Source organism: Tinamus guttatus, unplaced genomic scaffold (assembly GCF_059628265.1).
Source record: "Tinamus guttatus ecotype Peru unplaced genomic scaffold, ASM5962826v1 Tinamus_guttatus_pri_ptg000390l, whole genome shotgun sequence".
Classification (NCBI taxonomy): domain Eukaryota; kingdom Metazoa; phylum Chordata; class Aves; order Tinamiformes; family Tinamidae; genus Tinamus; species Tinamus guttatus.
The window spans coordinates 207,162-234,027 of record NW_028288924.1 but is presented as its reverse complement, the minus strand read 5'-3'; the positions used below and the strand labels follow the sequence as shown (position 1 = coordinate 234,027).

General features: G+C 50.5%; 2 protein-coding genes across 2 annotated transcripts; both read right to left on the bottom strand.

Moving 5' to 3' along the window:
• Positions 1–15,675: 15,675 nt before the first annotated feature.
• On the bottom strand, positions 15,676–16,596 carry LOC148593443 (olfactory receptor 14C36-like). The gene has a single exon (XM_088530916.1). The coding sequence runs from the start codon at positions 16,594–16,596 to the stop codon at positions 15,676–15,678; it is 921 nt and encodes a 306-aa protein (XP_088387042.1).
• Positions 16,597–25,574: 8,978 nt separating this feature from the next.
• On the bottom strand, positions 25,575–26,504 carry LOC148593442 (olfactory receptor 14J1-like). Its single transcript, XM_088530915.1, has one exon. The coding sequence runs from the start codon at positions 26,502–26,504 to the stop codon at positions 25,575–25,577; it is 930 nt and encodes a 309-aa protein (XP_088387041.1).
• Between the last annotated feature and the right edge of the window lie 362 nt (positions 26,505–26,866).

Genomic DNA, 26,866 nt, shown 5'->3' with positions numbered 1-26,866 from the left:
CTCTTTCTGTATCTCGTAATTGGATTGAGCATTGTTTCTTCATGTTATTTTTATTATGGCTTTTACTAGTGATAATAATTGTTATCATGTTGCTACACAACTACTTGTATTCATTCCCCTTTTTGCAGTGTCTGCTTTGTCTCACCTGATACCCTCAATTGTGTCGAATGCTAGACAAGGACTGGCTCCCTAACAGTATCTCTGTAATAAAGTAATTTCTATCAGTACAGTGCAAGAAAGCTGGGCTTTTCCTCCAAAGCTGGTGTCAAGAATAGGCCCAAGGACTTGCACCCCTCAAGGGCCTGCTGCACAGGATTCTCCATGGGTTCAGCAACACAGAGCTCAGAATCATGTAATGATCCTTCAGAGACCAAGGGCTGGTTTGGGAATTCACCTATCAGACTCCAAGGATAGTGGAGAGGCTGAATGGTCATGGATTTACACATGCACAGCTCTCCTACGTATTAAGGCACAGTGTCAGACGGCTGTTCTCATGGAGGGGAAGCTGGAGGTGTCAGGAGAGCACAGAGATCCTCCTGGGACAGCATATGCCTGGGATGGACTGTGAGTAGAGCCTCATAAAGGGAGAGGTCCTCAAAGATGGAGTTTCTTAGAGGTAAAGCACTGGGTATTTGCAGGCAGAAGAGGACTCTGCAGCCTCAGGAGAGGCAGTGAGGACTCAACTGTCAGGAAGAAGGGAGAACGGAGAGCCCTCTGGGTCACCATCTATCAAATACCAGGGGCAGGATGTATAGGCACAACTGGACACAACGAGCACCCTTGGAAATGCTCTGCAGTCCAGGTGCCCTGGACCGTGCAGTCATCTGCAGTCCCCCGGAGGGATTAGAGGTCGTGATACCCATTTGGTTGGGTCTGACTCCTACCCCTGGTCACAGGGGCAGTGAAATGTCACCCTTAGCCACTTTATTCCCTTCTCTCCTCCCTCCATATCCTTCCCACCTCTGGATCTCTCTGTACTGGCCATTCGGTACTCAGTGGTGCATCCAGCACTGAACCCCCTTGTCTACAGCATGAGGAACAAGGAGCTCAAGGAGGCACTGAGGAAACTTGCTCAATGGGTACAATGTCCGTGCCAAAATCTGTCCTGTGTGCAGTCACTTGTCATGCCGATGTACTTGGCATGAAACATGTGCTCTTCATTTATTTCTTTATGAATTTTTACTCTTATCTTCCTGATAAAATAATAATAAATAATTATTTAAAATACAATACAACAATACAGCAGGAACAAAAGATGGACTAGGGAAAATACGGGCCTGCTGCTAAATGGGCCAAGAGTCCTGGTAAGAGAGGACACAGAAAAGGCCACCTTTGCCTCAGGCTTTAGTGCTAAGAGTGACCCTCAGGAATCCTAGGCCCTGGAGACCATGGAGAAATGGGGAAAGGAAGAGTTTCCCTTGCTGGAGGAGGATCTGAGTAGGGCTCACTTCAGCAAACTGGACACCCACAAAACCATGGGCTCTGAGGGGACTCTCTTGCACTGTTCAGTGCCCACGTCTAACAGAGCTCCATGAAATAGAAGAAATCGAGTCCTTACACTGCTTGTACCTCTGGCCCTTGGCAAGCGACCTTCACACATCAGAGACTCTCTGAGCACCGCCTGATAGATGCAAAAAGGGGCTCACATTGGAATGCTGCATTTATGGCACTGCATCTCGCACTGCTTTCATGCCTCCTGATGGTTAGCTTGCTTCCCTTTACCCCTTCTCTGTTTGTCACACTGCACCATTGCATGTGTCACGATCACATCTCAAAGTGCACAAGTGGCAATTTCTCCTCTGGTGTTATTCCTGTGTTTCACACCTCAGACAACTTCACCTGCCACCTGCATGGTCAAAGTGACAACTGGGAATAGAAGAAGCTGAGCCCAAGGAAGGACCTTGCTCTACCTTGCTTGGTCTTGTTACAGGCATTGCCTGGTTCAGGCTGGGCTGCTTTTTCCTGGAGCGCAGCAAGAGAAGAGGCATCTTTCCCTTCTTTTAAAAGTCATCAGGCAATAATTTGCATGCTGCTTGTAACACACACTTGCTACTCAGGGCCATAAGGGCCCGGGGCTTGGGGCATGCAAAGGAGCACCAGGAGAAAGAAGAGCACCTGCACAGCTCAGCACTGGAACTAAGTTCTTTTTCCCCTTGGAAGGTGGTCGGGAGGGGAGATTAGCGGGTGGTGTCACAGTCACCCACGGGATGGAAAGCCATGCTGTCACACACGGCATGTGGCCCTTCCTCTACAGTCCTGCACTCCTGCCTTTCACAGGATGGGGAGGTGTGTGCTGAGAGGGATTTCTGGCTGAAAATGAGCCCCGGCAGGATGAAGAGGGTCACAGGGGAAGAGGACTGCTGCTTCCAGGGCTTGTCTGAACCTACAGCAGCTCATGGATGTTACTAAAACACAGTTGAGCCACGAGACACTGAACAATCTTGACCTGCAATCAGAACAAAACCACAAGGACTGCTCCTGCTCTTTGTCCTCCTTGACCCTGGCAAAAGGAAAGACAGTTTTACTTGCCACCAATGCCCACTGCATTTTAAGTGAACGCGCTCAAAGGCAGGACCCGAGGTGACAAGATCCGCACCTCCAGGTCATCTGCTGACTTATATGCAGAGCCCAGAAATCAGGGTTGGACAAAAGAAAGGACAGAAAGCATGGAGCTCTGGAGAGTTTTCCTTCTTTCTTTACACCACAGCATCCAGGAAGGAGGAATAAATGACCCAACTAAGAAACATCGCATGAAAACCAGGACGCCGATTTACCAAATGAAGAGTACAGTAACATCACCAATTGCCTAAATGTGTTACTGTCATACAGATTGACAGTCACTGGGGAGTCCCTGTTGCGGTGAGAATTTAAGAACCTTCCCCGCAACCGGGAGGTCTTACGTGATGCATCCACCCGTGAGGTCTCCGAAATCGCGGCAAGAGTGTCCATCTTTAATAGAGTCAAATCAGCAAATCATGATAACTTGCATTTTGTTTGTGAGTGGTGACATCTGATGTGGCATACTTTCCCTATCATGTGGGACGGGGATCTGGTCTTAGCCCAGGCCTTGGATGGGAGGGTTCCCTTCAAGGTCAAAAACAGCTGCACGAGAGCTTAAAAAAGCTACAGTTTAATAACCCTCCGTGCAAGCTGGCATGAGCAATTCTACAGGCGAGTGTTGTGCACTGCAAAGGCAGTGCCATATTCATCTCTAAGTCAACCCTGACTCGGGCCTGTCGTTCAGGCCCTGGCACTTCAGTTCCTCATATTCCACTCTGTCGTGACACACAAGGTTATATTCATCCCCCCACTGTGGGGCTGCCAAGAGATTTCCTTGGTAGTGGGAAGCAGCATGAAAAGAGGAAAAAGGACCAAAATACAGCTTGGGAAGCTCAGACTGGGCAATAGGATGAAGAAATGTCACTTGAAGGGTAGAGCAGTGGTGCTACAGGGCACCCAGAGAGAGTCTGTCACCACCCATGGCTTTGTGTTTCAAGAAACAGCCACTGAGGATGGAAAAGCCATCAAGGAAGGGAAGGAGAACCTCTTGTGAGAACTTGCTGGGGAAGCAGATTGGGTGTCTATAGTTGGCAGGGACACAGGGGCAGGTCTAGGATGACCTGTGGTAGAGATGGCCAAGGGCGCTGCCAAGGCCCCAACAGAATGGAGGGCTTTATCCTCTTGACTATGGCTGTTGTATCTGTCACCGAGGCCTATCAGGAATCATTAGGACTTCTTTGCCCCCTTTATTCTTCTGGGGACCCTGGGAGGCGTCGTGTGTTTGTCCTGCACTCAGCATTGCACACTCTAACCCAAACACTGATGCCAGGAAGACACTTGGGCAGCACATGGAGGAAAGAATCTCCTTTTCCAGGTTTCTTTTCTGCCTGTGCTTGGCCAATGTGTGTTGACAAAACACATCAAGGGTGTAGTCAGCATCAGAGCCACCTGAGTATTTTCTCTACCTAACTTTTACCAATGATTATATTTTTTAGATTTAATCAGCCCCTGGTGAGTTGTTGTAGTTAATGGCCTCAGTGGGATCCATTAATGCTCTACAAAACTTTACGGTTTCCTTCTGACTTTGACTTCTTCACGGATTTCTTCAATCTCCTTTCAAAGCTGCAATTCATGGACTCAGCTCCAAGTATTGCATGAAGCTCATTAAAAAGCAAAACCCCTGATAAACCAGAACTCTCCCTGCAATTTCCTTCAAGTGTCCATGGCTAATTGGAGAGGTTTGGGAAGTGTAGCTGAAAGCTGAAGACAATAATTATATAGAAGTATTTCATCTTTTTAAAGTTTTCTATTACTATTCTAAAGAATAGGTGACAGCACACCATCCAATTCATGGCCATCCAGAGTGACTCCTAATGAAGTCAGCACATGTAGGAAAAGCAGTGTCCCAGAGATCAGGCACTGTATGTACAATCTTCCTCCCCACCTCCCCAGCCCTACCATTTCCCTCATCAGCCTCTCAGGAAATTAAATCACTCATGTTGAAAGCCAGCCTTAGTCCACTCAAGTCTGCACTCAATGTTATAGCTCACCTGTCCCAATTCTCACCTGCTTTACTTAGACTGGCTCCCAACAGGCACAGGGGGATCTTGTTTTAGTTACAAAGAAACAAAAAAAATAAAGCAGAGTATAGTTTCATGGAAAATAATGACACTCTTTGAATGTATGCTAAGTCCATACAATCTTACATATAGTAAGGACATGGCTAATGGGGCAGACTGCAGAAAGACAGAGCAAGCTTTAACCTTCCTAAAGGGCAAATCAGCTGCTGGGTCTCTGAGTGAACAGAGTATCGGGAGGAGTCACAATGTGTCCAGATAGTGCCCTAAAGGGGATGCTAGAAATTGTCACTTTAAACAGGACATGTGGGAATGGGAGACTTAGGTAGATGCACAGGAGACAGGGGAGAGAATGGGCCAAGACCCCCAGCATGAAGAGCTGGGCTCACAGCATCACTGATGAGCTGCCACAGACTGAATAAGCAACCCAAAGAAGTCCTTCCTTTGGCAGTGACTTGGAAAGCCACATCTCTGATGGGATTCCTGGAAGATCCGGGTTTTCTTCTGTCAGATAGTCCCCAGGACTCTGCAGAGATGAGGAAGAGCACGAAGGGAGGTTGCAGGGATGTTCCCCAACTTCATCAGCTGCAGAGCAGGAAGCTGGTCATCTCACAAACTGCTGATGGAGTCAAATGAGATGGGGACAGGTAGCAGCAGGGATGTGGTGGGGTTTGCACCTGTGCGGTCACCTCCATGTGAGCAGCTGGGTTTGGGGTTTAGGCTTTAGGGTTGCGATCAGTGGCTCAGAGCCTACTAGGAGACCTGCAACTGTTGGTATCAGGAGTCAGTCAAAGCCTGTTCAGTTTATTAGTCGGTGACCTGAAGGGGCAGAGTGCACCCTCAGCAAGTTTTCTGAGGATAGAAAAGTGGGAGGAATGGCTGATAGCCCAGAGGTCTGTGCAGGCTTTAAGAGGGACCTGGACAGCCTGGAGAGTTGGAGGTAGAGGAACCTCGTGAAGTTCAACATGGGCAAGTGCAGGGTCTTGCAGCTAGGGAGGAATAACCCCATGTACCTGGACAGGGTGGCGGTTGACCTGTTGGAGAGCAGCTCCACAAAAAGGGACCTGGGAATCGTGGTTGGCAACAAATTGACCATGAGCCATCAGTGTGCCCTTGTGGCCACTGATGCTGGTGGCTGAGGTCTGACAGTACTCAAAGTGCCCCACAATATTGCAATGGCAGGAGATGTCTTTGGGTGGCCACTAGCTCCAGGCTGTGGTGTTTCACTGTGGGTGCAGGAATCGCCCTCCACTGCCCCTTTCCTGGCCCTCCTGGGTCCCCACTGCCTCTCTGGGGATTGCGGAGCCCTCCTTTCCCCATGTGCACCTGGGTTTAGTGCTCTACCTTCTGGTCCCTGCACTGTGAGTCATCCCTGTTTCGTTAAAGCTGCACTCAGTGCCCACTCCCAGGCAAACCCTGTGCCTGGAGATCCCCTGGGGGTTCTCTCATCAGCACAGTCACGTGTGGGGCAGCCTGGCACAGGCAATGCAGAGACCATTGCCTATCTGCAGTGGTCACTGAGAGATGAACCCTAGATTCAGGCTGGATCTCATTGAGTTCACAGGCAGAAGAGCAGGCCCATTTGTGGTTGCATGCCCTTGGGCATATTTTTTGATTCCAATTTCTAAAGAGAGGCCAGATTCAGGACCATCATAGGGCAGATCCCCTTTTATTATGGAAATGTTATTCTGGAATCCAGCTGTGGCTTAAGGGAGCCCAAGGACTGGTCTTGCCTGTTCTCCCAGGGCACGTGGAAACACTGGCGTATCTCTACCAGATCATGAGAATTCCTGGACCATATCTGCAGAATAAAGTGTGGAAGGACAGCATGGAAATGAGGACAACTCTAGAGAAAGTCCTGCTGCCCTCCTGGAATGTGTCTTCAGGAAAGATAAACTGCCATGGGAAGGCTGTCTCTAGACTTTCCTTCAATTCACTCATGTTTAGTTTTGTGTGTTGGATCTTTGCATGGAACCATGGAAACCTGTGGTGACACTTAGTTGCCATTTCTCTCCTATTAGAGAGATTTGAGATCACACTCTAACCATAGGCATGAGAGCTGAGGTCTCCTAAACAACACTGGACCCCTGGTCTCAGCCCACCTGCCCTTGTCCCGCCGTGACTCTGTACCCCAGAGGTCCCTTGGTGTCAGTGCTGGAAAAGACGCTGCAGAGGGAAACTCTCCTCCCTGCACTGGGGGCATCCAAGGGAGCTCAAAGAAGCGGCTCAGAGAATCCCCCCTCTCTGCTAGTGAAGGGGGAAGCCTGGCTTCCTGCTTTATCATGGTCTATGTTTAAGTGTTTAAATGAGAGATTCCTGTGCAGACGTGACAAAAACTAGGTATCTTTATTTTATTATTCAGTATTTTAAGATGGATGTAAAAGAAGTAAAAAAGAAAGAAATGGATAAAATACAGCTTTGATGGCAGTTATCCAGATGAGTCAAGGAAACAGTTTTTACCACTGACCTGTTACCCACTGAATGAGTTTCTTCAGTGCCTCCTTGAGCTCCTTGTTCCTCATGCTGTAGATGAGGGGTAGATGAGGGGATTCAGGGCTGGAGGCACCACAGAGTACAGAATGGACACAACCATATCTAGAAGTGGGGAGGAGATGGAGGGGGGCTTCAGGTGGGCAAACAATACAGTAATGACAAACAGGGAGACCACAGCCAGGTGTGGGAGGCACATGGAAAAGGCTTTGTGCCGGCCCTGCTCAGAGGGGATCCTCAGCACAGCTCTGAAGATCTGCACGTAGGACGCCACAATGAAAATGAAACACCCAAAGAATAAACAGGCACTAACCCCAAGAAGCCCAACTTCCCTGAGGTAGGAATCTGAGCAGGAGAGCTTGAGGATCTGGGGCATCTCACAGAAGAACTGCTCCACCACATTGCCTTGGCAGAGGGGTAGGGAAAATGTGTTCCCAGTGTGCAGGAGAGCATAGAGAAAGCCACTGGCCCACACAGCTGCTGTCATTTGGACACAAGCTCTGCTGCCCAGGAGGGTCCTGTAGTGCAGGGGTCTGCAGATGGCAACGTAGCGGTCATAGGCCATGACTGTGAGGATAGAAAACTCTCCTCCAAACAAGAAGAACAAGAAAAATACCTGGGCAGCACATTCTGAATAGGAAATGGCCCTGGTGTCCATCAGGGAATTGGCCATGGCTTTGGGAACAGTTGTGGAGATGGAGCCGAGGTCAAGGAAGGAGAGGTTGAGGAGGAAGAAGTACATGGGGGTGTGGAGGTGGTGATCAGAGCCTATGGCTGTGATGATGAGGCCGTTGGCCAGGAGGGCAGCCAGGTAGATGGCCAGGAAGAGCGAGAAGTGCAAGAGCTGCAGCTCCTGCATATCTGCGAATGGCAGGAGGAGGAACTCGTTGAGGGAGCTGCTGTTGGACATTTCACTCTCTCCAAGCTTTCTGGATTGTTCAGAAAAGAAAAGATATTAAGCAGTTATCCCAGATTTTTAAAGTTAAATATCTCCTAACTTGTTCCAGTTCTAATACACTGCCCATATTGCCTCTCTTCATGGAGATTTTTGTGCAGCTCCCTTCCTTGAACCTCAGTGTGGGGTGGCTGAATGTGCTGTGAGGAGCAAGGGCAACTCCCCATGGGCTCCAGAGAACTCTGTCCAGCCCTGCAGTAGAGGGAGGGAAGGAGACAAGAGGGATGATGAGCTCTGAGATTCACAATTTCTCAGATTTTAAAAGGGCTTTTCAGTATCTACAGCACACTTTCTAATGAACGTGTATTGAGAGCACAATTTGGGGATTTTTGACATTTATTTTTGACATGTATTTTCTTTGGGATGCCCCTCTCACCTCTGCAGAGTGTTCCTCAGAGGCAGAAATTTTCCGCGTTTCTATTGGGAATCGTGAGAAAATGGACTTATAGTCATGTTATGCAGAGTGAGGAGAGCTCCTCTGCCTATTAGCCTTGATTGCAGCTGTTGTGTGCCCAAACCTCATTGAGGTGCATGATGATCACCCTAATCAATTGCCCTAGAAAGAACCCAGCCCCTCCTAAGAGCAGACAAGTCCAGTTTCAAAACCTCCGATCTCCAACTTCTCTCCCTTTCTCAGGGCACCTGAGGGAGGTCTCCAAGCTTCACTTCTAGCCAAGAACATGCAGGGCTCTTTTCAGCTGCCCATATGCGCTTTCCAAACCGTTTTTTCATACTCTCAGTCTCTGTAACAGATTCTTCAGAGGTCTCCTGGACATCACAGAGATGGCAGGAGGCAGCAATGTCCCTCCTGAGGGCACCTCCAAGTCTGTTAAGACATTACAGGCAAAAGGGTCAAATGAAGTTGCATTGAAGATGGCCTCCGCTTAAGGGAGAGTTAACTCAGTTCCTAAACCCCTGGGCTACATTTCCTGGAGTTGCACAGGTTAGTGGGGACTGGAGACGCGTCACTCCCATGCGTATTCCTCTCTTCCACAGCTTGCAGGGTAGGTGTCTGACCTGCATCTGAAAACTCTGCAACCCCAGGGAGCCCAAGAGAAGAACAGGAGGGGAAACAAGGAGCAATCCTGCGATCCTTCTGCCAAGGGGAGAAAGGAAAGACAGGCAGAGGGGCACTCAGGAACACCCTTACCTCACCTATGTGGGCATGCTACCTCACAGATGGTGACACTGCAGGCCATGCATCTGAAGCCCCTATATTGGGCAGCAGGAAATGTGCCCATAGCAGGAGGGATGCCCCTGTCCTTTGCCAGGGATCTGGCTGCAGTGGAGTGGGCTGATACCCTGGACCCCAAGGCTGTCAGTGCAGAGAGGCTGCTGGGTGGCAGAGGAGACGTGGCAGGGCTTGCTCAGAGGAAGGTGTCTGCATTGGAAGGACTGAGCATGACTTCCCCAAATCCATCCTCCCATCATGGTGGGCACTTCCCTCCCCTTCCCTGACCATCTCTGCTGCCCACAGCAGTCCCTGATGGCACCTTACTCTGTCCCAACAATTTTTGTCAGTCTGTGCTCACAGAGCACATCACTTTTGTGTGCTCAGTTCTGCCCTACACAAGCCTCTGGGGACAGGGCACTGTCCAGGGGCATCGCTGTGCAGGCACTTTACGGAGCAAGTCAAATAAATTGCACAAAGGCGGTGCTGATGCTGTCTGCAGACTAAGGTGGGTTGAAGAGGCTCTATAAAGTTTCTCACAGACCTACTGATCTCTGAGAGGGAAGGTTTGAGTCCCAATTGCTTGGCAAAACAGAATACACTCCTCTTTTCTGCCTGCAGCAGTTAGGGAGATAACGGAAAGTGCAGACAGGAAGAGGAAAGTTCCTGCCCTTGGAAGTAGGCCTTCTCTTGATGTTCCTCTTGAAAAGACTCTTGGGACATGTCCTGCACATGAACAAGGTGAGCAGACTTGACGGAGGCGGCACAGTGTCAACAGGGAGATGATCCTGGCTGACTGGGACCAGCCCTGTCAGAGCTTCTCTGTGCAGCACTGACCCTTGCAGGCAGCAGAGTCACTGCCCAGGGTGCTCCCTCGGGTGCAGGGATGCTGCTCTGATTCAGAAACCTGGAGAGACCTATGTGCACACCCAGCACTTGACACCCCTGCAGCAATACCTGGAAGAAAGGAGCAGCCTGCCTGGCCCTGTGAAGGTGCATCAGGGAATCCCTGAGCTGGATCAGCTCATTCTCCTGCCATGCCCTGGATACTCCAGGAGAGACAAGTCCTATCAGTCATGGGGGTGGGATGGGTTCAGAAGATCCCTCCAGGAACCTCAGCAGCATTGCCCTGCAGCCAGAGACTTACCACACAAGGGCTTGTGAAGATTTCTTCCCTCCGTGAGCTCTGCTCTGTGTTCCCGCTCCACACTGCGGTTCCCCTCTCGCTGCCTTCTCTCCTCTGCTGTCCACAGCAGCAGGCAGTGCCCGCAGCCCTGCTGCTCTTGGCACAGGAGCTGCTCCTGCACTCGGCTGTCTCTGGGCAGTGCTGCCAGGCTGCCACGAGCTGCCTCCGTCCCAGGAGCCTGGCCCCGCTCAGGAGCAGAGGCCCAGCTGAACTCACCAATTTCTCTGTCCCTTGTGTTCCCTCCTCCTGGGCAATGTTTGTTAAATAAACTAAAATAATCACTTGTTGTCTTTTCCTAATGAGTAGAGAAAGAAGGATTCCCAACTTGCTGTCTGTTTCATCAAGAGGATGACTATCTATGCAAGTTAGAAAGGTCCCACTCTGGAAGTGCCTAGTTAGGAAGACCCTCTAGGCAGGACACTGAGACAGGGGCAAGAAGGAGGCTCATTGATTCAGATGAGTCAATCAGGGCATCCCATGCTGGTTCTGAAGCCCTTGGTCTGGGATGGGATTAACATTCCTCCCCTGAACTCCACAAACACGCAGAAGGTGGGATTCTGCTTCCCCACGCTGAAGTGTGCACAGCACTGACATCTGCATGGGACCTCCTTCACTAAGTTCCCCTTGAAATCACTGGTGATGGAGGGTGGGAGTCAGATGATGACATACAAACAGTTGGGGACAGTTGAAGAGGCAGAGGAGGTACCAAAAATGTGCCCATGTCTGTTTGCTCTGCTGGAGCAAATCTGAGATCCACATTCTCATGGAACTTCGGGACAAGACTAGGTTGGAAATATCTTTTGCCATCCCAAATGACTCCAGATGCCTTCCACTACTATGTGAGGACCATGCAATATAAAGCAGAGATCCAAGCAGATCATCACAGTGCAAAAAGTTAGTATAATTCAGTGCAGACATATCATTCAGTGACACAGGAACAGGCAGGCTGGGCCAAGACAGATGCCTGTGTTGTCCAGCATAACCAAACGTCTCCTCCAGCAGACACAGCACGGGATCTATGGGAAGCCATGTCCCTTTGGAGCTGGAGCTGGAAAAGTGCCCCAGGGCATCTCAGGTTCCCTAGCAGAGCCCAAACAACTGGATCCCACCACTGCCTTTGGGCCAAGTCCATCCCTCCTGCAGCCGAGCATGCTCCATAAATGGGAGAGGCACGTCACACCAAGGTGTCTGCTGTGGTCTCTGCTCTCTTAAAAGCTTCTCGCTTTGCTACTACAGAACCTCTTTTCACCCTGGATGATATGATGGGGCTAATGATGACCCCAGGATGGCTGGATCACAGCTGGCTCAAGCCCAAGAACACCTTCAGTGATGCCTTGTGCTGTCTGGAGATTGGCTCACCTCTATCACAGGCTACAAAGTGCTACAAATCTGCTCAGACAGCAAAGCCCTCTCCTGCCATTCCTGCACAGCCATACTCTGTTTCTCCCTGGTCTTGGGCATTGCAGGCTTTGCTCTCTTAGTGGGAACCTCCTCTCACCACTTACATTGCCACCTGCTCTCCATGTCAGCATGGCTCTGAAATAACTGAGATGCATTAGGACCACTCACACAACTGGAGGTCTGTGCTGCTGGGGTAAAAGCTCTTCAGGGGAGACTGCCAGGAAGGAGGAGGAGGCTGTTTTGTGTGGAGGGGCAGCTCAGATGTATGCAGAGCTTCCATGAGATGGGCAATGCTTTGGGCAGGTGCTTGTGGGTGAGCATCAGATTAAGGGTGACATCATGATGGGAGCTACAGACCATGCAGTCAGGGTGAGCAGGTGGATGACAGCTCCTTTTAATCAACGTGAGAAAGTCTGTTGATCAAAGGCCCTGGCTCTTATTTGGGAGTGGGGGAGTGGGGAGGGAAAAAGATCAGGGAAAGCATCAGGGATGGAATAGTCAGTGTCATCAGTGACTGTAAGAAGAGCAGATTTCCAGGTCCAGTAGAGGAAGGACAGGAGTGGAGCAGAGACCCTGGACTTCAGAGGAAGAGGTCTGACCTGTTCAGCGGACTCCTCAGGGGACAGGTGGGAGATTCCATAGAAGGCCGCTCTGAAGGGCCCAAGAGTTCAGGAAGGCCAACAGGTCTTTAAGAACAACACCAGCCAAGCACAAAGATGGTCTGCACCAATACTCAGGAAAACTCGTTCAACTTTCTGGAGATTGGGATGTACTCAAGAGTGCTGCAGTAGCTGGTGGATGTTATTGCTAAGTCACTCTGCCTCATTTCAGAATGCTCACGGAGAGGTGCCTGGGGTGTGTTAGGAAGTGTTGGCAGCAGATGGAGGGAGGCGACTTTGGCCCTCTACTTAGCCCTGCTGAGGCCACATGAGGAGTCCTATTTCCAGTTCTGGGCTCTCCACTACAAAATGAACATGGAACTACTGGAGAGAGTCCAGTGTGGGACTACAAAAATGATCAAGGGACTGGAGGATCTCTCCTGTGAGGAGACGCTGAGAGAGCTCGGGGCAGCAGCTCTCTGGAAGAGACCTGAGCATCCTGGGGGACAGAGGGAAAACACGAGACAGCAGCATTCCCTGGCAGCAAAGGAGGCCGTAAGAATCATGGTGCTATGAGCAGCAGCACAGCCAGGAGGTCAAGGGAAATGGTGAATGCCTTTAATCACTGTTCATTAGACCACATGGAGAACACTGCATCCAAGTGTGGTTTCCTGGAACAAGAAAGATGTTGATAACTGGGAGCAAATTAGGCCAAGGACCCTCACTAGAGTTGGGGAGCTGGAGCACTTACCCTGTGATGAAACACTGGAATTGCTTGTCCAGAGAGATTGTGTAGTCTCCTCCCTTAGAGGTTTCCAAGACCAGAGTGCATGAAAACAGAGCAAGCTGGTGTGACACCACGGCTGACCAGGCTGTGAGCAAGGAGATTGGTCTAGAGATCTCCTGAGGCCTCGTCCACCCTCTGTGCAAGGAGTCCATGAATCTTCCTGGAACTGGCTGGATGGCAGAGCTCTGAAGGTTGTGATAAATGGAGCTGAGTCTAAGTGGAGGCCTGTCGCTAGCAGTGTCCCCCAGGGGTCAGTCCTGCTTCCAGCGCTGTTCAACTTTATTCATCTATGATTTGGATGAGGGGACAGAGTGCACTCTCAGCAAGTTTGTGGACAATGCCAAACTGGGTGGAGGGGCCAACACTCCAGAGGGCTGTGCTGCCATTCAGAGGATGGAGATGGAACAGGATGGAGAGATGGGCAGAGAGGAACCTTATGGGATTCAACAAGGACAAGTTAAGGGTCCTGTACCTGGACAGGAATAGCTCTGTACAGATAAGGGGCTGAACTGCTGGAAAGCAGCTCCACAGAGAGGGATTTGGCAGACCAGGTTGACAACAAGTTAACCAGTTGCCAAAAATGTGCCTTTGTGGCCAAGAAGGCCAATGGAATCCTGGCCTGCATTAGGAGGAGTGTTGCCAGCAGGTTGAGGGAGGAGATCCTGCTCCTCTCCTCACCTCTGGTGAGGCCACACCTGGAGTACTGTGTGCAGTTCTGGGCTCCCCAGTTCAAGAGGGATGTGGCACTTCTAGAAAGGGTCAAGTGTAGAGCAACAAAGACGATTAAGAGACTGGAGCATGTCTTGCATGAGAAAACACTAAGCGAGCTGGACCTGTTTAGTCTGAAGAAGAGAAAATTGAGAAGGGATCTTATCAACATGTATAAATATCTGAGGGGAGAATGTAAAAAGGATGGGGCCAAACTCTTTTGGGTGGTGGCCAATGACAGGACAAGGGGTAATGGATATAAACTAAAACACAGGAAGTTCCACTGCCATGTGAGAAAGAACTTCTTTACTGTGAGGGTGACAGAGCCCTGGAACAGGGTGCCCAGAGAGGTTGTGGAGTGTCCTCCTCTGGAGATACTTAAAACCCACCTGGATACGACCCTGTGCAATGTGTTCTAGGTGTCCCTCCTTGTGCAGGAGTGTTGAACTAGATGATCTCCCTAAGTCTCTTCCAACCTCAACCATTCTGTGATTCTGTGATATGTACACCTGGATTTAGTGCTCTACCTTCTTCTTGCCCCACTGTCGATCGTCCCGCATTTTGTGAAGCTTCACTCATTTCCTGTCGCCAGGCACACGCTCTCCCTCGAAATCCCCTGACCTCTCCTGGGAGCCCCTCCAGAAGCATCTATCATCCACATGGTCTCCTCTGGGAAAGTCCTAGGTAGACACTTCAGAGACCGTTCCCTATCTCCACTGGTCACTGAGAGATGAACCATGAATCCAGTCTAATCCCTATTCATCTGGGGACTCTGAGCTCATCGCTGGAAGCCATGGATCTTACAACCAGAAGATAGGCCCTTTTGCAGTTACACCCCACCTTGGACATATTGCAGCCATCCTGTGAATAAATACCTGGTTTCAGACATATCACAGAGGAGATGCCCTTTAATTACAGGAAATGTTAGTCTGGAGTCCAGGACTGACAGAAGGGTGCCCAGTGCCTGGTCCTGCCTGTGCTTCCAGGACACGTTCACATGGAAACACAACCCTGTCATCACCAGGTTATGGGAACTCCTGGGCAATATCCACACAACAGAGCACAGAAGCACAGCATGGAAATAAGAGAAGAACTCTAAAAAGAGAAAGTCCTGCTCTGCTGGGATGTGTCTCCAGAAAGCTGCAGTCCCCATTAAAAGGCTGCGGAAAAAGTGAGGAAATGCCTGCTGCGGGAGTGTGGGGGTGACATTGTCAAGCAGAGGGTCTGTCCCCACAAGCTACTGCCCGAGTCTCCTCCCCTCCACTGTCCCTCCACTTGTAATGTTACAGCACTGGAGACAGAAGGGAAGAGCCCACAGTGACATCTGGCTGCCACCATGACAGGAGAGAGGTTTGAGATGATACCCTGATGGTGCCTGGGGCAGCTGAGCTCTCCTAATGGACATGGGGCCCATGGTCTCACCCCGTCTGTACTCGTCTGAGCCTAACCCTGTCCCCCTGAGCTCCCTTGGGGCCAGTTCTGGAAGAGACACTGCACAAGGAAACTCTCCTCATTGCATGAGGGGCGTGTGAGGGAGCTCGAGCAGTGGGCTCTGAGGTCCCCCCTCTCTGCGGGAGAAGGGGGAAGAAGCCTGGCTTCCTGCTTCAACACAGGATGTGGGTCCAGTTAAAATGAGAGGTTCCCAAGGAGACATGCAATGAAGTGGATGTACTTATTTACTTCCTTATTATATTTGTCTGAGATGGATGTACAAGAGAAAACTAAGAAGCAAATAACACACATCCTTGATGAGGGATATTCTGATTAGTGAATGAATGTGGGGCAGTTATTGGCAATGACCTCATATCCATTGAACCATCTTTTCCAGTGTGTCCCTGAGCTCCTCGTTTCTCATGCTGTAGATTAGAGGGTTCACTGTTGGAGGCACCACGGAGTACAGAATGGACAGCACAAGATCCAGAGCTGGGGAGGAGACAGACGAGGGCTTCAGGTAGACAAGTATGTCAGTGCTGACAAAGAGAGAGACCACGGCCAGGTGCGGGAGGCAGGTGGAAAAGGCTTTGTGCCGGCTCTGCTCTGAGGGGATCCTCAGCACAGCTCTGAAGATCTGCACGTAGGACACCACAATGAAAATGAAACACCCAAACACTAAACAGGCACTAACAACAAGAAACCAAACTTTCCTGAGGTAGGAATTTGAGCAGGAGAGCTTGAGGATCTTTGGGATCTCACAGAAGAACTGCTCCACCACATTGCCTTGGCAAAGAGGGATTGAAAATGTGTTCCCAGTGTGCAGGAGAGCATTGAGAAAGCCGCTGGCCCAGGCAGCTGCTGCCATTTTGACACAAGCTCTGCTGCCCAGCAGGGTGCCGTAGTGCAGGGGTCTGCAGATGGCAACGTAGCAGTCATAGGCCATGACTGTGAGGAGACAATACTCTGCTGACATGAAAAAGACAAACAGAAATATCTGGGCAGCGCATCCCAAGTATGAGATGACCCTGGTATCCCATAGGGAATTGTGCATGGATTTGAGGAGAGTGGTGGAGATGAAGCCAAGGTCGAGGAGGGAAAGGTTGAGGAGGAAGAAGTACATGGGGGTGTGGAGGTGGTGGTCGCAGGCTACGGCTGTGATGATGAGGCCATTGGCCAGGAGGGCAGCCAGGTAGATGGCCAGGAAGAGCGAGAAGTGCAAGAGCTGCAGCTCCCGCGTGTCTGACAATCCCAGGAGGAGGAAATCATTGAGGGAGCTTCTGTTGGACATTTTATCTTGATTCAGCACACTCTCCAATGCGGAAAAAGCACCAACAAGTTAGAACAAGCTTCTCGGAATAAAATCCATTCCACTCCTCATGGTACCCCCACATTGGATCTTTCCTTTACCTTGTTCCGATCCCTTTCTTCACCTCTGGTTTGTGCTGGGTGAGTGTGCTCTGCCTCTGTGCCTGGGCTCCAGGGCAGTCAGTCCTGTTCTACGAAGGGGTGTAAATGGAAGTGTCAAATTGACTCATGCATTTGCGGGGGAAACTTGGGGATGGGTACTGTGATCTCAGTGAAGGGGATTTGGTGAAGTGTGGAGTGAAGGCAAGTGGGAATATTCTTCACTTACTATTGCAACAGAGAGAGAGGGAGAGAGGCCACACTCATGACAGCTCTGTTTGAGAGGGAAGATCACTGGGAGGGATTAATCTAACCCCTCTTCCAGTTTGCTCTCTTCAACAGAGGTGTCTGGACCTGAATCAATCACTGCAGTTCCCACTCCAGCAAGGGAGAGGAAGAGTGCAGTGAAGTCAGGGGCTGAACTGACCCTTCTGGGCATCTCATTTCCACTAAGACGGACCCTGTCCTCAGCTCCAGAGAGCAAAACCAGATCAGCACAGACAGGTGCTCTGCAAGACCCTGCTCCCATCTCATAAGCAGACGGAACACATGCACAGGGATAAGAACAGCACAAGTCCATTTCCTCATGCTTCAGGACCTAATCTAGAGGAGTACAGCAGGACATCTAATGCCAGCACATCTAACACTCCACAGTCTCAGAAGAGAGAGACAACTTGTTCGCCCAACTTTTGGGGTCCAGAAAACAGCTATGTGCATGGGAGTTCCTTGTCCAAGGTCCCATTGTAGTCAGTGGAGATAGTGGCAGAGAGTCAGCTACACACACACACTCACCCCTTTGCACTTCAGAAGGGACAAAGGTTGGTCCAAGACTTGTGCAAGTGTCTACTTGCTCTGAGAGACCAATGAGGAGACCCATGTCTATCTCCTGCATCAGCCAGGTGGAGAATCTTCTTGGCCATCTGACATCTCAGTGCCTACCACCCTCTAGAGCTCCACTCGCCCAGACTTCTGCAGAACCAGACATTGCAAAGACCTTGCATAATTCACTGCAGACCGTTGGTTTCATGAAATGACAACAGGTCTACTAGGCCATGTAAGGTGCATGGGGTGTCCAGCACAGCCACCATGTTCCTAGCACATTCAAAAGGAAAACAAGAGAAAAATCAGGCCTTTCAGAAATGGTTGGTGGGCAAGCACCCTAGGACACCTTGGTTTTCACACCTGCTCCCCAAAACTGATTCCCACCACTGCCTTCACGCAAAGACCCCCTTGGAGAGGGGTAACAGCTCCCCTCCTCTGGGTAGCCATGCTACCACTAATGCAGCCCCATAGGTGTCTGGCCTTATTCACGTGAACATGCACCACTGGCTCATATGGCATCGCTTGTAACATGCAGGCCCTTCTCTTCAGGCCAGTCCCCAGTTCCTCATGTTCCGCTCTGTCTTCATAGACAAGGTTATATTCTTCCCCACATTGTGGGGCTGCCAGGAGATTTCCTTGGTAGTGGGAAGTCGCATGAAAAAATGAAATATCCTGGAAAATCCCCATCTTGGGAATGTCAGACTGTGCATTAGAATGAGGAAATGTCACTTGAAGGCTGGTGCTGTGGTGCAACAGGCCACCCACCAGGACGCAAGGATCATCCCTTGGCTTTGTGTTACAAGGAACAGCCAGTGGGGATGGAGAGACATTAGTGAAGGGAAGGAGATCCCGTGTGAGAGCAAAGTGAGGAAGCAGGCTGGGCGTTTACAAGCTGCATGGGCACAGCCGCAGGTTTGAACCAGCATAGGACAGGCACTGCCAAAGCTCAAACACCCCAAATAAGGTTGGCATCCTCTTGACAATGGCTGTTGTCTCTGCCACCAAGACCTACCAGGAGGCACTGGGGCCTCATTGTCCCCCTTGCCAACACCCTGAAAGTGTCGTATCATTGCCCTGCACTGAGCACTGCACACCCCCACCCACATAACGTCCCCAGGAGGACCTGGAAAACATGCCGGGGAAAGGATCTCCCTTTGAGGAAGCTAAGTGACCGAGCTTGGACATTCTGCCTGATCAAACACATCAAGGGTTAACATGGGATTAGAACCACCTGCACATTTCCTCTGCCTACCTGTTACCAGTGATCACAGTTTTCTCCTCTAATCAGCCCCTGGTGAATCTTTGCTGCTAACGACTCTCAGTGGGACCCATTAATGTTCTACAGAACTTTGGAGGTTGCTGCTGACTTTGAATTCTTGAACATTTTGTTCAGTCTCCTCTCAGTAACTGAGGTTCATGGGCTCAGCACCAAATACACTATGGGGCTCATTAAAAAGCAAAAAGCTTTGACCAACTATGTCTGCCCTTGTGATTTTCATCAGGTCTTGCAAGGCTAATTGGAGAGGTTTCAGGAGTGTAGCTGAAAGTTGGAGACATCAACAACATACAAGTATTTCTGCCTTTAAAGGTTTTTATTGCTATTATTAATATTCAGCTTTCAAAGTGACAGCAACATCCTCCAAACTGTATCAATCCAGAGTGACTCCCAATGAAGTCTGTACATGTAGGGAAAAGAGTGTCCCAGAACTCAGGCACTGTATGGACACTCTTCCCTCTGCCTCCCCAGCCCTGACATTTCTCTCATCAGCCACCTGGGACTTCCATCACTCCTGTTAGAAGCTTCCCTATTCCTCTGATGTCTGAAACTGAAGGTACAGCTCATCTGTCTCAACTCTCAACTGCTTTCCTTAGAGAACTAGCTCCAAATAGGCCCAGGATTTTTCTCAATTACAAAGAAACAGAAATAAAGCATGAAATAATTCCATAAATAAGATTTATGCTCTTTGACTGTAGGCTAAGTCCACGATGTCAACAATGAGGTCCCCTGGCCACAAGGGAAAGCCTTACTGAAAAGACTGAGCAAGCTTTAAACTCTCTGAAGTGCAAACCAATGGCTGGGGCTCTGAGTGAACAGAGTAAAAGGAGTCCCAATACTATGGCTTTACAACGGCCAGCTCGTGTCCTGTAAAGATGGTGTTAGAAACTGTCAATTTAAGCAGGACACACGGGAATGAGAGAGCCACACATCTCCTGGGTCATGATGTGGGCCATGCTCCTTTTGGAGATCCCAGACCTGCCTCAGCTTTTCCACAAAAGTAGGAAAAATCCTCTGATGATATTCTAGAGATCTCTGATGATTTCCTAGAAAGGAGAGATTTTTCTGGCTGCTCAGAGCAACCCAAGCAGGAGTTGAGGATGTCATAGGAAACCCAACCCACCAACACCAAAAGCACTGGGCCTTCCTGAACCCTCAGGCCAGGAGCAGGAGGGGACAGGGGAAATAGCTACGTCCCAGATTTCCTCCATCAGGCCTTCAGCTCCACAACTTGTCGTGGCTTCAAGGGAGCTGAACCAATACTTCTTATGATCCTGGTGCACAGAGCAGACTGAGCAGACAGAGAGAAGACAGGGGAGAGAAGGGTGAGAGAACTCAGGGTGTAGAGTGGGGCTCACTGTGCCGTAGAAAAGATGCTAGAAGCTGAATAAGCAACCCAAAGAAATGAGTAAAGGTCATGTTTTCCTTGGTAGTGGCTTGGAATGCCACATCTCTGACAGGATTCAAGGCAGATGAGTTGTCTCTTCTGCAAGATTTGCCCCAGGACTACATAAAACGTCTAGCAGGGATGTTGGTTGTAGGGGTGCTCACAAGCTTTGGCAGTTGGGGAGAGGTGAGATGGTCACCCCACGAGTTTCTGAACAAGACAAAATGCAGCTCCTGAGGCCGGCAGTGCCTTACAGGCTCCATACGGGAGTCCGCACAGCAGCACCGCACTGTGGGGGCCTGTCTTGAGGCGCCCAGGGTCAAAGTGGGAGAGAGCCAGGGTGCCAGGGCTCTAGAGATCCCAAAGAGAGGCAGGGTGCCAGGAACTGAACCCAGGGGAAAAACACTACCTGGAGGTGTCATGGAATATGTCGAGAACTAACTACGGTACAAGATGAGAAAACGCTTTCCTCAGGGTCAGAGGAAGGAAAGCTGGGCAAAATTAATGGGGATCTGGAGGAACTTGCCCAGATTTTCTACCTGGCCAGACCCATGGTTTTGGAGTCTACCAGAAATTATGGGCCCGTCTCGTGCCCTCTGCAAGGAAGGAAGGAAGACGTGTTAAGGGCATGTTTGCTCTTCATTGACACATCATCTCCATCTCAAACACCACAGACCAAGAAACCTTGCTGAGGACTTTTAAAGCAAAGACCCTGTAGAGCCTGTCTCAGGAGAGCAGATTCCCTGAGCCTGTATTAGGGGATCTCTGAGGATGAAGATCTGAGAATCTCTCTGCATTCCTATCCCACACTTTGTGAAGAAAAAGATTTGTTCTTAACATCTGAGAAGAATTTCCCATTGTCCATATTTTCCCTGCTGCCTTCCGTGAAATTAGTGTGCCCCTCCCAGAAAATCCTGCTGCTCTGTGCCCTCTGTGCCCTCCACAAGGTACTAGTGCACAGCATGAAGATCCAGCCTCTCCTTATCTGTCCCACGCTCCAGCATGTACCCTGACCAACTTGGTGTCCCTGTGCTGAACCCCCTCCCATTTGTTCATTTCTTTGCAGAACTGGAGAGCCCAAATGGGATCTGGTATACCGGCATGGTCTCCACTGTTTCAAAAAGAGGAGCAGCGCATGTCTGTGGCCCCACTGGCTGTACTCTACCAAATACAAACCCATAAGGGAGGCCAAACTATGCACAGGGACTCAAAGAGGTTCTCAAATCTTCTATCTTCAGAGATAATGAAAACTTCACTGGAAAAGGCCCAATGACAACACCTGTCCTGGGACCCGCCTTCAGCAGGGTACTGGATTCCTACCTCCACCTGTCTCCCCCATTGCAGGCTCAAAGAATCTGCTATTCTGACACTCTTTCTAAAGAAGGGACCTGTGGATTTGGAGCTGTCAGCTCCATGGCTGGCCAAGGTCAGGGGTCTCAGAGACACCCATATCTCTGAGGGATTGGAATGGATTAGGGCCTGGGATGGAAAGATGAAATGAGGGCTCTGGGACTCCCTTCGGTGACTACTAAGGCACTGAGATGAGTTGTGGGTGCCCTTGGCCACCACCAGGACATACCTCTGGAAGTCCGCATGGCAACCGCCAGGGCTTTGTGATGGGGGTGGCATCATGTCCCCAGGGCCATTGTGATGGGGCAGTGCCCATGGCGACCAAGTCTGTGCTGGGCTAGAGCACCACCTTCAGGGTCACACTCTGAGGAGAGAAGCTCCAGCAAAAGGAGCAGCTCCCATTTGTTCCCACAGCAGCAATCCCCAGCTGTAGCAAGTGCCCTGGAGATGGAGAAGGAGAGGCAGGCGAACGCCTGCTCCCAGCCCATCAATGGGCATCCTGTGAGGTGCAAGCGCACAAGGAAGGTGAGTGCTGGGGCAGCAGGGATGGGAGCACAAGGATGGAGAGCACAAGGATGGTGGGGCAAGCCAGCCAGGCATGACCTTCTGTGGCCAGAGGCTACTTATTGCTGGCTGTGGCGATGTTCTCCAACACCAAGCACCATGCCTGGGATGCTGCAAGGCCTTTATGGATCCTGGGAGCCCTGTGTGGAGGATCAGAGAGCCTCTATGGGCCAGGTGCAGCTGGGTCCTCCTCCACCATGAGCTTCCTTTCGGGGCTGGAGTTTCCTGCACCTCTGGGGCTGTTTGTACCTTAGCTAATGGGGAAAAGGAGAGGGTGTCCCTCGGGTGGGGAATTAGGATAAAGGGAGGCTGCACCCTCCAGCAATTGGAGAGACCCCACAGTGTCACAGACTCGCCCTTCATTCGAATAAAGTTTTAGGACTCCTCTGTCTCTTTTGTGGACATTCAGTTCTTGACAGCAAGATTTTCCGCACAGGCCAAACCTTCTGTCACTCATCTCCATATTTGCCTCACTCTTTCTCCTTTCCATCCTCTAAGAGGATTTGATACAGCTCCTTTGGAGTCTAGTCCATTGAAAGGAACTTCCATTATCTGGAAATGGCATGCAGCCCCACAACACAGCTGCCCATACACCCTTTCCTGTCACTACAATGAGGGATAAAAGCAAATTAAATGAAGTTCTGATATTTAGGTTTTTTTTAAAAAAACTGCCTTTAAAACATTTTCTCCAACAAGAAAAGGAAAGCACAAAACATTCCCTCCTCACCAAAACTCATTGCTGGGCACTGACAACTCACCAATATACCAGAGTTGCCAGAAGGGGATGTTGTAGTACGAGCTTGGACATTTTCCAGTCCTGATAAGGAAAAATAAAAGACAAAAAAAAAGTTACCAATTGTCAGTAATTGGGTTCTGGGGAACATCGAGACCTATACATAGCAGGATGTTTTATGTAATTGAGTCAGATTAATGATCATAGAATCATAGAATCATAGAATGCTTAGGGTTGGAAGGGACCTCTAGAGATCATCTAGTCCAACCCCCCTGCATACACAGGGACACCTAAAGCATGTGGCACAGGACTGCATCCGAGCGGGTTTTGAAGATCTCCAGAGAAGGAGACTCCACAACCTCTCTGGGCAGCCTGTTCCAGTGCTCTGTCACCCTCACTGTTAAGAAATTTTTCCTTAAGTTCCTATGGAATTTTTGATGTTTCAGTTTCCGGCCATTTCCTCTAGTCCTATCAGTGGCCACCACTGAAAAGAGACCATCACCGTCCTCTGCACTCCCTCCCTTGAGGTACTTACATACACTGCTCAGGTCCCCTCTCAGCCTTCTCTTCTCCAGGCTGAACAGGCCCAGCTCCCTCAGCCTCTCCTCGTAGGGCAGATGTTCCAGGCCCCTGATCATCCTTGTGGCCCTGCGCTGGACTGTCTCCAGCAGCTCCACATCCCTCTTGTACTGTGGAGCCCAGAACTGGACACAGTACTCCAGATGCGGCCTCACCAGGGCTGAGTAGAGGGGCAGGATCACCTCCCTCGACCTGCTAGAGATGCTCTTCTTAATGCAGCCCAGGATCCCATTGGCCTTCTTGGCCACGAGGGCACACTGCTGCCTCATGGTCACCTTGTCGTCCACCATGACACCCAGGTCTTTCTCCGCAGAGCTGCTCTCCAGAAGGTCAGTCCCCAGTCTGTACTGCTGCCTGGGGTTATTCCTCCCCAGGTGCAGAACCTTGCACTTGGCCTTGTTGAATTGCATGAGGTTTTTCACCGCCCAGATGTCCAGTCTGTCCAGGTCCCTCAGTGACCTGAAGGGACAGAGTGCACCCTCAGCAAATTTTCTGAGGATAGAAAACTGGGAGGAATGGCTGATAGCCCAGAGGTCTGTGCAGGCTTTAAGAGGGACCTGGACAGCCGGGAGAGTTGGGGGTAGAGGAACCTCATGACGTTCAACATGGGCAAGTGCAGGGTCTTGCAGCTAGCGAGGAATAACCCCATGCACCAGGACAGGCTGGGAGTTGACCTGTTGGAGAACAGCTCCACAAAAAGGAACCTGGGAATCGTGGTTGGCAACAAATTGACCATGAGCCATCAGTGTGCCCTTGTGGCCACTGATAACTGGTGGCTGAGGTCAGACAGTACTCAGCGTGCCCCACAATATTGCAATGGCAGGAGATGTCTTTGGGTGGCCACTAGCTCCAGGCTGTGGTGTTTCACTGCGGGTGCAGGAATCGCCCTCCACTGCCCCTTCCCTGGGCCTCCTGGGTCCCCACTGCCTCCCTGGGGATTGCAGAGCCCTCCTTTCCCCATGTGCACCTGGGTTTAGTGCTCTACCTTCTGGTCCCTGCACTGTGAGTCATCCCTGTTTCATTAAAGCTGCACTCAGTGCCCACTCCCAGGCAAACCCTGTGCCTGGAGATCCCCTGGGGGTTCTCTCATCAGCACAGTCATGTGTGGGGCAGCCTGACACAGGCCATGCAGAGACCATTGCCTGTCTGCAGTGGTCACTGAGAGATGAACCCTAGATTGAGGCTAACAGATCACCCTGGAATGCTGAGGTCATCCCCTGGATCTCATGGAGTTCACAAGGAGAAGAGCAGGCCCCTTTGTGGTTGCACACCCTTGGGCATATTTTTTGATTCCAGTTTCTAAACAGAGGCCACATTCAGGACCATCATAGGGAAGATCCCCTTTTAACAAGGAAATGTTATTCTGGAATCCAGCTGTGGCTTAAGGGAGCCCAAGGACTGGTCCTGCCTGTTGCTCCAGGGTACGAGGGAAAACAAGCCTCTCTCTACCAGGTTATGAGAGTTCCTGGGCCATATCTGCAGAATAAAGTATGGAAGGACAGCACGGAAATGAGGAAGTCAGCTCTAAATAGAGAAAGTCCTGCTGCCCTCCTGGAATATGTCTTCAGGAAAGATGAACCGCCATGGGAAGGCTGCCTCTAGACTTTCCTTCAATGCACTCATGTTTAGTTTTGTGTGTTGGAGCTTTGCATGGAACCATGGAAACCTGTGGTGACCCTTGGTTGCCATTTCTGTCATATTAGAGAGATTTGAGATCACACTCTAACCATAGGCATGAGAGCTGAGATCTCCTAAACAACACTGGACCCCTGGTCTCAGCCCACCTGCCCTTGTCCCGCCGTGACTCTGTACCCCAGAGGTCCCTTCGTGCCAGTGCTGGAAAAGACGCTGCAGAGGGAAACTCTCCTCCCTGCACTGGGCACATCCAAGGGAGCTCAAAGAAGCAGCTCAGAGAATCCCCCCTCCCTGCTAGTGAAGGGGGAAGCCTGGCTTCCTGCTTTATCATGGTCTGTGTTTAAGTGCTAAATGAGAGATTCCTGTGCAGACGTGACAAAAACTAGGCATCTTTATTTTAGTATTTATTAGTTTAAGATGGATGTAAAAGAGAGAATTAAAAAAGGAAATGAAAGGAAATGGATAAAATACAGCCTTGATGCCAGATATCCTGGTGAGTGAATGAAACAGTTGTTATCATTTATCTTGTACCCACTGGATGAGTTTCTTCAGTGCCTCCTTGAGCTCCTTGTTCCTCATGCTGTAGATGAGGGGGTTCAGGGCTGGAGGCACCACCGAGTACAGAATGGACACAACCGTATCTAGAAGTGGGGAGGAGATGGAGGGGGGCTTCAGGTAGGCAAACAATACAGTAATGAAAAACAAGGAGACCACAGCCAGGTGTGGGAGGCACATGGAAAAGGCTTTGTGCCGGCCCTGCTCAGAGGGGATCCTCAGCACAGCTCTCAAGATCTGCACATAGGACACCACAATGAAAGTGAAACACCCAAAGAATAAACAGGCGCTAACCACAATTATCCCAGCTTCCCTGAGGTAGGAGTGTGAGCAGGAGAGCTTGAGGATCTGGGGGATCTCACAAAAGAACTGCTCCACCACATTGCCTTGGCAGAGGGGTAGGGAAAATGTGTTCCCAGTGTGCAGGAGAGCATAGAGAAAGCTACTCGCCCACACAGCTGCTGTCATTTTGACACAAGCTCTGCTGCCCAGGAGGGTCCTGTAGTGCAGGGGTCTGCAGATGGCAACGTAGCGGTCGTAGGCCATGACAGTGAGGAGATAATACTCTGCTGATACGAAAAAAAGGAAGAAAAAGACCTGCCCAGCACATTCCAAGTATGAAATGACCCTGATGTTCCACAGAGAATTGTGCATGGATTTGGGGACAGTGGTGGAGATGGATCCAAGGTCAAGGAGGGAGAGGTTGAGGAGGAAGAAGTACATGGGGGTGTGGAGGCGGTGGTCGCAGGCTACGGCTGTGATGATGAGGCCGTTGACCAGGAGGGCAGCCAGGTAGATGGCCAGGAAGAGCAAGAAGTGCAAGAGCTGCAGCTCCCGCGTGTCTGAGAATGGCAGGAGGAAGAACTCGTTGAGGGAGCTGCTGTTGGACATCTGTTCCTTTGCAGCATAGGGGAAATATCTGAGGAAGAAAAGACATGGACAAGTTAGAGAAAACTTCTCTGGGCAAAACTTTTTCGTCCATCCTTGAGCTCTATGGCTTCAGCTGTTGGACTCAATGCTGGGGGAGCAGAGCTGGCCTCTCCATCTGCCTTGGTCTCAATTGCCCTGCGCTCTCACCTTGGAGCTGTAGGACGCTTGCACTCATGTTACCCCTTAAATTAAATGACCCCATGGAGAGCAGAGGATTCCTTTACATCACGTCCACCTGCACTCTTTTGGAGGGGGTGTCAGGCAGGTTTCCGCCCTCCCCTTGGAGCCAGCAACACGTTGGGCTCCTGCCAGCTGCCCACATC

Coding starts and splice junctions, on each gene's coding strand:
- LOC148593443 (XM_088530916.1), bottom strand. CDS start 16,596: ATGTCCAACAGAAGCTCCCTCAATGATTTCCTCCTCCTGGGATTGTCA.
- LOC148593442 (XM_088530915.1), bottom strand. CDS start 26,504: ATGTCCAACAGCAGCTCCCTCAACGAGTTCTTCCTCCTGCCATTCTCA.